We start from the raw sequence: 8,842 nt of genomic DNA, 5'->3' as shown, positions 1-8,842 counted from the left end.
TATCAATTTTTTTTGAAAGTTTTATTAGTTGTATATTTGAATGAAAAAGTCCTTTATTTTATTTATGAACTTGAAATTAGTTTTATGGACAAGAAATATAACCATTTTAAAATTAATTATTCACTTTCATCAGTTTTTTGTTATGACAGCTGTTCCAAAGTTGAGTATTTGAATCCAAAACATATATATTATTCTTTTTAAACCTGCTGAATTTGCAGAACAACTTAGAGCATTTCAACACAATCACAGCTTTTTGAGAATTTCAGATATTTAACACACTACTTCTTTATTGCATTTTTCTTACCATAATACTATATTAAAATTTGAATGATATGCCTGAAGTTTTGCACCTGCAGTTAAAAAAAATCCCAAGTTACTATACTTTGCCAAAGTTCCTGTTCAGAACTCCATCTTTCATCCTGATATTTAGTATTGATAAGACGAGAACAAATGATAGGGAAGAATAGTCTCTTCATATCTTAATTTTATGACTTACAAATTAGACATCAAGTCAGCATTTTGTAAAAAGACCCATTCATTCGTTATAGTAATCAGCGCTATTTGTACAAACTCTCTGTAGCTGATACCATCATCGAAAACCATTTTGAATCCACTGCTGGATCTCCTCTAAATTTTTCCATTCTGCTCTGTCTAATGCTTTAGCCATCCAGTTGACCAACCACTTTCCTGATCTCGTCAATCCATCTTGCGTGGGGACGCCTTCTCGGACGCTTAACACCACGGGGGTACCAATCTAGAATACTTATGGTCCATCTGTTGTCCTGTCTTCTTGAAATATGTCCAGCCCTATCAATAGTGAGTTGATCACAAGAGGGGAGATTCGATGAAAAGTCAGTAGTGATTGAACTTTGCGAGAAAGTTGTTAGCTCTCTGATTAGCTTGTAAATACGTGTAAATTGCTGTTCTGTAAATAAATCCGTGTTTGTCTGTCAAACCGCTTCTTGTTTTGCAATCTCGAAGTCTTATGGAAATTGTCCGGGACATTATATTGCAGACCCCATTCTCACTAGAGAGAGATGAAACTCAGAAGTTTAACTGCAGAAACCATCGCAATTGATAATTTTTACATTTTTTAATTCAAAAGAAAATGAGCTCTCGCTGCAGAAGCGGCAATAATGAAAGTTCTTTTCTTTTCAATGTGTAACATCCGTTATTGCAGCACTTCCTGACACAGAGCGATAGTTTATTTCTTCTCATTAAAAATCATCCGGGCGTTTTGCTTCAGATAAGTAACCACTTCGATGATGAATGAGCCTTATTTCGTCCTTTGTGGTGTCTTGCAGTTTATGCTGCTTCTCGCACTCGAAGGTGAGTTTTATGTTTCGCCGCAATTTATTTTATTTCACTGCATCTCTCTCGATGTAACAGACAAATAATCATAACTATGGAGTGTTGCGAGTTCAAGCTTGTGAGAGGTGGACAGTGAAGTGCTCTTATGGTGTGTTTGCAGGTGAAGCGGATTGGCTGCCGTGGGGGAAGTGGGGCAGATGCTCCGAGACGTGCGGCAAAGGTTTTAGAAGACGTCATAGGGAATGCCAGAACACTCGGTCCATCGGAAAATATTGTGAAGGGAGCCCCCTAGAAACGGAATCGTGCGACAATGCCTTCGAATGCCCCGGTAAGTCCATTTGAATTTAATAATTTTCTTTTTTAAGACCCCCAGAAATCTCAACCCTTTGTGTTGTTCCACGGACCCTCCTCCATAAAATAATTTTCAGCATATAGCAATGCAAATAGTGTACTATACGTAAAACTGTTTTCTCATCCAAGAACATGGACTCCTGAGGGGTCCGTGGAATTATTATTAAAAACTCTTACTGTAAACGAATAAACTAATTACGTGATACAGTGGTTCTCACCCAAGAGTATATGGTATGTTCCTTGAGGTATTGGGATATTCTAGGAAGGGGGTCATGGTGAAAATCAAACGGAAGGGAAGCCATGGCAGGTGCTCGAGAAGGGGCGGCGACCCGAAGAGAGGGAAAAAAATAAAACTTTAAATGAAATTTAAATTAATTTAAGGGGGGTGATAATATTTTTTTTTTGAAAAAAAAATCTTATTCATGGCAAAACATGAAAATTACATAAATCAATAACTTATCCTGAATCCAAAGACAAAGTTTATTTATTGAAAATCCAAGAATCACTCTCCTCAATTTTGAAATCGTGATTATCCGCGTCATGTTTTGCTTACATTTTCTCATGTTGCGCAGCATAAAAGTAAATTTTCCCTACTTTTTTATTTATTCGTTCCTGCGATATTTCCTAGCAAAGTAATAACCCTGAATTCATACGTTTTTGACCAGAGAGAGGCGTAGCACGCTGGAGAGAACGTAGGGGAGGGGGGAGCCATGGTTCCCACATGGGGTGGGCTGACAAGGCTCCAGCCCTGGGGCCAGGGGTGATTTTAATCATTTTTTTGTCTTTTCACGCTATAAATTCATCATAAAGGGGCCCCGTGAACGTCTGATCGGTGGGGGGGGCCGTAAAAGATCCCAGTCTAGGGGCCCTGCTTCAGGATGTGGGGGCCATGGGGAGAGCGTGCCCTTCCCAAGACGAAAATTAAAAAAATATTTTCAAATATTTTAGCAAAAAGTTAAAATACCGAAAGAAAATAATTTTATACTGTATTGATTGTCCATTTATGTTAATTTAAAATGCTTTTTAAAGGTTAGTAGCTTAAAATTTCTCTGGGAGAGATTCTTTGCGCTCCCCCAAACCCAATCTGCCCTTCCCTCCCACTGTAAAGACCGATCTAGCGTACACGAAATGCTCGTGACGAGGGTGCAGGCTAATTTAATGTGGTAGGTCTTCTCATGGTGAAACTTGGGTAACGCAAATTCTACCACCAGTCATTGTACCGCTTTATCATTGTTTAGCGCAGTTGGACAAGGACCTTGATGGTCCTTGCACCAATAAAAAGCAAACTCTTATCCAATCCAAAGGTGCATATGCACTCTTGAATGGTTGATGGCACGTCACAAATGGCACGTCATGGCAAATACAAATACAAATACAACGCCACAATAGGCAAATTGCCCAACGAGGTGGCTGACTTAAGAACATCATGGATCCCCGAGCCATTTTTTTGGAGGCCCTGTCTACTACTGCTACACCACACATGCCCCCCGCCCACACCCCCCCCCCGCGGAACCCCCAACGAATCGGTACATGCGGGAATGTGCGTGTACGTGTAGTGAAACCTGACGTGAAGTTTTTTTGTTTCTCTGTAATGCTTGTTACGTGTAGTGCTGCCATCTGCCACCAGTTTTTCTAACTATGAGTGAAGTGTTATGATTGAATGATTTATCGTTGTAGGACTGTTGCTCTCTGTGGCGAGACTTTTTAACGGGGAGATCGGCTCGAACCCGGATCCTCGCATCGCGAGTCCGTCAAATCCGTCGGAAAACTATATTTCTTTTTGGGGAAGTGCTGTGTGTTGCGCACTATATAGAAGCACCCCCCCCCCTCCCCTACCACCTTTACTATTGCGATTCGACCGCTCATTTTATGATCAAAAATGCTTGTCTAGGGGTCTTATATCACCTCTCAAATTTTGTCCCAATAATTTAGAATCACCCTGTATTACATGTGAAAAACATCAATGAACTGGAACCCCTTCCACCACCTATCAAATAAAAAAAAGTTAAAATGTTAAAATTCTTCGATTAAAGTCAGCGACCGTTTTGATTAACGTGCCGCATGAAAAAAAAACAATATTATCTGATATTGATATTTTGTAAGCAACTAGCAGCTATAATACCCGGAGCTGCCCGAGTTTTCTTCAATTACTGACAGGATTAAAGAAGTGACAAAAACCATTGTAAAGGTTGTAAAGGCATATGCACGTCAGAAACGCATCGCGAGGGACCCGCGGTAACCAAAGTAAGCATTCCAAAAGTGATTGATGAGGCCCAGAAATCATTGTTGCCCGACAGTTTTTCGCCCATTTCAGACATTTGTGTAGGTCTGACAAACTTTTAAAGTAGCCTATCGTTCGAGTCCCATTTGGTATATATACAAAATTTGACGACGATCGATCTAAAATTGTAGATTTGTATAATATTGCGCGCGCGCACACACACACACACAGAGTTTTATATATATATAGATACAGATAATTTTAGTCAAATTATCAATTTTGTCATGAAATTTTAACAGTTTTTCTTTTTTGTTTTTTGTGGTGAAACAACGTTGGTAAAACTCGCTAAGTGCAATCTTACGCTTTCTGTGATTGTAATCAAAAAGAATATGGAAGCCAAGGGCGGGTACATTTTGCGAGTTTTACCGCGCACAAAGAGCAACTGTTAAAATTTCGAGGCAAACTTTACAACTTCACCAATATTACTGCTTATAAAATATTAATGAAAATTAATGAACATTAATATTTTTTTTCATACAACACACTGATCGGAATCCGGTCGCTAATTTCAATTGAATAATTGTAACAGTTTCATTTTATAGGTGGCGGAAGGAGTTCTGGTTCATTGATGTCTTTCTCATATGTAATATAACACTAATATAATAATACTGCGCTGTATAATTGTTTTTGATATTTTCTTGAAGGCATATTTTTTTGCTGATTAAATTTTATTTCTACCCATTTATTGGTTATGGAACGATATTGAAAAATGGCGCCTGAAAAGGTACCATTTTTTCATGGTGGAAAAGTTTAGAAAATATATGGATGCTTCGAGCCTGTGTGAGAATGCTTCCATTTACACGGAGTTTTTTTGCTGCGCAGAAAACAATTCCCTATATTCTATGAGGCAGCACGTCATTTCGCACAGATATCGAAATTCAGTGAGCAGAGAAACAGGTCTGTGCAGGTGAAATAAAAGACCGTGTGCCCCCTGTCTGAAACGAAAGTTAAAGGGCTCATTTCATGTAAGAATAAAGTTTTTCCTTTTTACCGTGAGCATCTCGGTGCTCTTCATGCCCTCTTTCATCCGAGCTAAGTAGTTCCTTCCCCCTTCCGAGACAGATACAGATCTTGGGTAGGGCCTCCTCTATAGTGAATTTATAGTGTAAAAAAACAACAAACAATGAGGTTTGTCCCGTGCTAGGGCCCTACTCTTATGGGGGGGGGGGGAGGATAGTGCTCACTTGAACCATTGAGGATGGATGTTTAATTTTTCATACTCAGAAGATATTCACCGCTGACTCAGATGAACATCCTATGATTCGCATCATGATTATTTCAGTTAAAGTATATGTCAGAGTTCTTGTGCGGAAGTATTCCTTCTGGTGATGGTTACAGTCAAAGCTCTTAGTTCGTGATATGCCTCTCCCAACAGGCTGAAACCTCGTGCCAACGCATCGCCATTAGGGTTGTCGTGAGAGCATCATAGGCAACCCGGGCAAGTCATGTTCAGGTGTTCCTATCTGGCTGAAATGTAAAGCCTACCAATTTACATATTCTCTCTTGAAAAAAAATCATAAATCATTCTGCCGGTTCTCAAATAATCAGGAGACCTTCCCATGCATCCAAGGTCCCCTGTGTTGAAAAAAGCGCGTCGCCTTTTTTTATGCATCCTCGCTTATTATTCTATAAAGTTTTCTAACAAGTAAGATTCAAGAAATAACTTCTTAGAGAGGTTAATTTTAATTCCTACTGATGACAAAACACTACCAAACCTGTAAATTTTTTAAACGCAAACGTCCAAAAAACAGCACCTTCTCCTCCTCCCTAAAATTCGAAATTTCAAACCAGAAGCTCTCGAATTTCCAGAAGTTCCAAAAGGTGTGCTTGCTCCGGCTGACCAAGCATTAGTTGCGTCCCTGCCAGCGTACGCCCTGCCTCACTTCATTTTCATTAGCAGCGCTGTGAATGCTGGGGGTATGGCCCCACAATGACAATCCGAATACCAATTGAGGTTTCAAACAAGTACACTTTTCAAGGAAACGATTATTTTTCGGATATTATACTGAGGTGAGCCATCCATCTATTTCTCTGTAAGTACACTTTTGTCCAAAACTGAATTAAATGTTAAATAATTCATTAATTTATTCTTTAAGAGGCCCGTTATTTGCCCTCTCCCCGGCTTTAGAAATACAATAGAAATGGAAAAAACAAAGTGAAATATAAGTACATATGTGTGTGTATGTCAGGGCCGGAACTACAGGGGGGGGGGGCAACTGCTGCGGGCGACAGTTTTAGGTGGAAGCAAAGAACACTGAAATTTTGAAATCGTGGGGGCGGCAAAAGTCCGAGTTACGGTCTTGCATATATTGAGTATATGTTCTTGCCCTCCCCCCTTCCCCTGCAAAAGAGTTGAAATTTTTGAATTTTCAAGACTGGTCAACCTGTCTTTTAAGAATTCTTAACCTTATCTTTGGGTTTAGATAAAATTTCTCACAGAAAAATTTATTTTTAACCCTTTAAGTGGTTTTTAAATTTTTACTGATTCACGTTATAACTGCCACATTGGAAATAAAAGCGTGTTTAGAACCCGAGATATTTGGGGTGACCGAAATAAATCACATCAAGTTTGACGAGATATCTCGGGATTGACGCTGTAAGGGTTAAGATCAAGACGTGAAAATAAGGTCTCGTCCCTTAATATCTGACACAAAATAAGCAATCGAGAGATTTCATATTCAGTTTATTTTGAATATTATGGCGATACAAAAAGTACAATTATGAATGTCGCCATATCGCTGACCCCTCCCAGCAGTCTGGAGACCATCAGGCCTTTTCATAGTAAATTTTTGTTAAAATGTGCTTTTAAATTATTTCAAAAAACAAAACGACTAAGATTCATCCTGGGCGAAAACTCTGTCATCTTCCTCATGAGGAAATGGAGAACCACTTCATAAACACAGGCAAATGTGCAAAAAGCGGCCCGGGGGTCATAGCCACTCTGCTCCGATATTTATGCAAGTGATGCATCTGCCAAAGGAGGATTTTTGTCAGGAGTGAAGCAAATGCTATTCTGGTGCCTCAGCATTTTAACAGATTTCATTTTCATACTTTCCAGTTACTTTTTATACGAAACATATTTATACAGATAATCAAAGAAAAATGAGCTTAGTCTTCTATAATTTTCACACAAAATGTTACTACAGTAAGGCTAAAAATAAAGAGGAATGAAGGGTGTCAATTGTCCACACACACACACATCTTTAGTATAGAGGGTATATAGTTATACACATGATGTTCGATTTCAACAAATTCAACGGGAGCAAAATTCTTCTAGCCATTTCTTGTTTGACAGTGAAAGTATCATCGTGAACAGATGCGAAACTTAAAAGAGCAATTTCAATATCGATTTGAATTTTATAAGAAACGGCAAAAATGTTATCATTCAGATAAGTATTTTGAGTGGGTTGTAATAAGATTTTTCATGCATCCCACATATAGTTAAACATCGCTACAATGATACTCGATATAACGAGAGAGATAAATTCCTATACAACGATATTTTTTCAGGTCTTGTTTGGAAATATCTATTGTTATAAACCGTGTTAAACTATTCCCTCTCGATATAACGATAATCCCTCTACAACGATATTTTCTCTCGACCCGTAGATTATCGTTACATCGAGGTTTCACTGTATCAACATTTTCAAAGTTCAAATACAATACGAGTTTATTGAATTAACGTTGTTGAAAACTTAGTCAGAATGTAATCAAAGTATTTTATCCCATTTTGCGACCCCTGAAACTAGCAGCCCGGTGCTGCCACACCCTTCGCTCCTACTCAAGTCCAGTCCTGGCCACGAGAGAGAGAGACAGCAGACACATATGACGTATGTATACCTAATTTACATATATAACAAATAAATCCGTCACTCCTGGATAAGGTGTGGAGGAAAGATCCCGGATAGGACTGCGGGGCAACGAAAGGTATACTCTTGATCCGATGCTTGTAGTGACGACATAAAACGTAATGAAAACTTAACGATTTAATATACGAAAGAAACATAACGAGGAGGATGACACGTGTATACAAATCGGTGGTATAATTCCAACTGGCATTTTTCTTTTTTTTTTACAATCACCAGGAGCGTGAGGAGGGCGCGCCATCTATACAGATAAGAACGCACTACAGCACTCCCCCTCCAGTCGAAGACGAAACATTTAAGAGAAGACAATTTGAATAATAATCATACAAATAATAGAAAAAATTGCAATATATATATATATATATATATACACCATACATAATTACGAATCATATAGCTAATTTCGAAGGGTCAATACGAAATCGCACTCTTCGGCCAGACCTGGAAATGTACTGATTTTTGAACGTGTCACATAAATTATTATTTAACATAAAACATGGCTTAAGGCGATCTATGGATACATTTTTATGATTGCCATTATTGTTCAACATAAAATACTTATCAGTTCTTGAAATAACTTCAAATGGTCCGGTGTATGGTTGTTGTAGAGGTTTGCGTACACAGTCTTGTCGAACGAATACTGATGGAGAAGTTAGCAAGTCTGTCGAGACGAAGGGCTTAGACGAATTGTGATGAGAGGTTGGTACTGGTCTCACACGGGAGAAATGGTCTCTCAGTCTCTGCAAGAAGTCATATCGAGGTAGGACGTCTCGCTCATTCGAGTGCCGAAAGAGTTCACCGGGAAGGCGTAGGGCTGTGCCGTATACCAACTCAGCGGTTGATACTTGGAGGTCTTCTTTGATGCTGGAACGTAACCCCAACAGGACTGTAGGTAGAACCTCTGTCCAGTGCTCGTTACCTTTGAGGACACACATCAGAGAGGCTTTGAGATCGCGGTGGAATCTCTCAACCTGGCCGTTACACTTTGGATTGTAGGCAGTGGTGCGGGATTTTTCGATGCCGCACAGCCGTG

At 39.2% G+C, this 8,842-nt stretch overlaps 1 protein-coding gene across 1 annotated transcript in view; it reads left to right on the top strand.

Moving 5' to 3' along the window:
- Window positions 1–1,235: 1,235 nt before the first annotated feature.
- LOC149081165 (coadhesin-like) overlaps window positions 1,236–8,842 on the top strand; it is a 44,249-nt gene continuing 36,642 nt past the window's right edge. The window contains exons 1-2 of the mRNA XM_089237944.1: window positions 1,236–1,329; window positions 1,472–1,639. Coding sequence (XP_089094070.1) covers window positions 1,263–1,329; window positions 1,472–1,639 — 235 coding nt within the window. The 5' untranslated portion in view covers window positions 1,236–1,262. The remainder of the gene's footprint in view (window positions 1,330–1,471; window positions 1,640–8,842) is intronic.

This window comes from Pholcus phalangioides, unplaced genomic scaffold (assembly GCF_987345545.1).
Source record: "Pholcus phalangioides strain wild (caught in Gottingen) unplaced genomic scaffold, Ppha-v1.0 ptg000010l_1, whole genome shotgun sequence".
NCBI lineage: Eukaryota > Metazoa > Arthropoda > Arachnida > Araneae > Pholcidae > Pholcus > Pholcus phalangioides.
The sequence above is the reverse complement of the archived record's forward strand: the minus strand, read 5'-3'. Positions and strand labels throughout refer to the sequence as shown.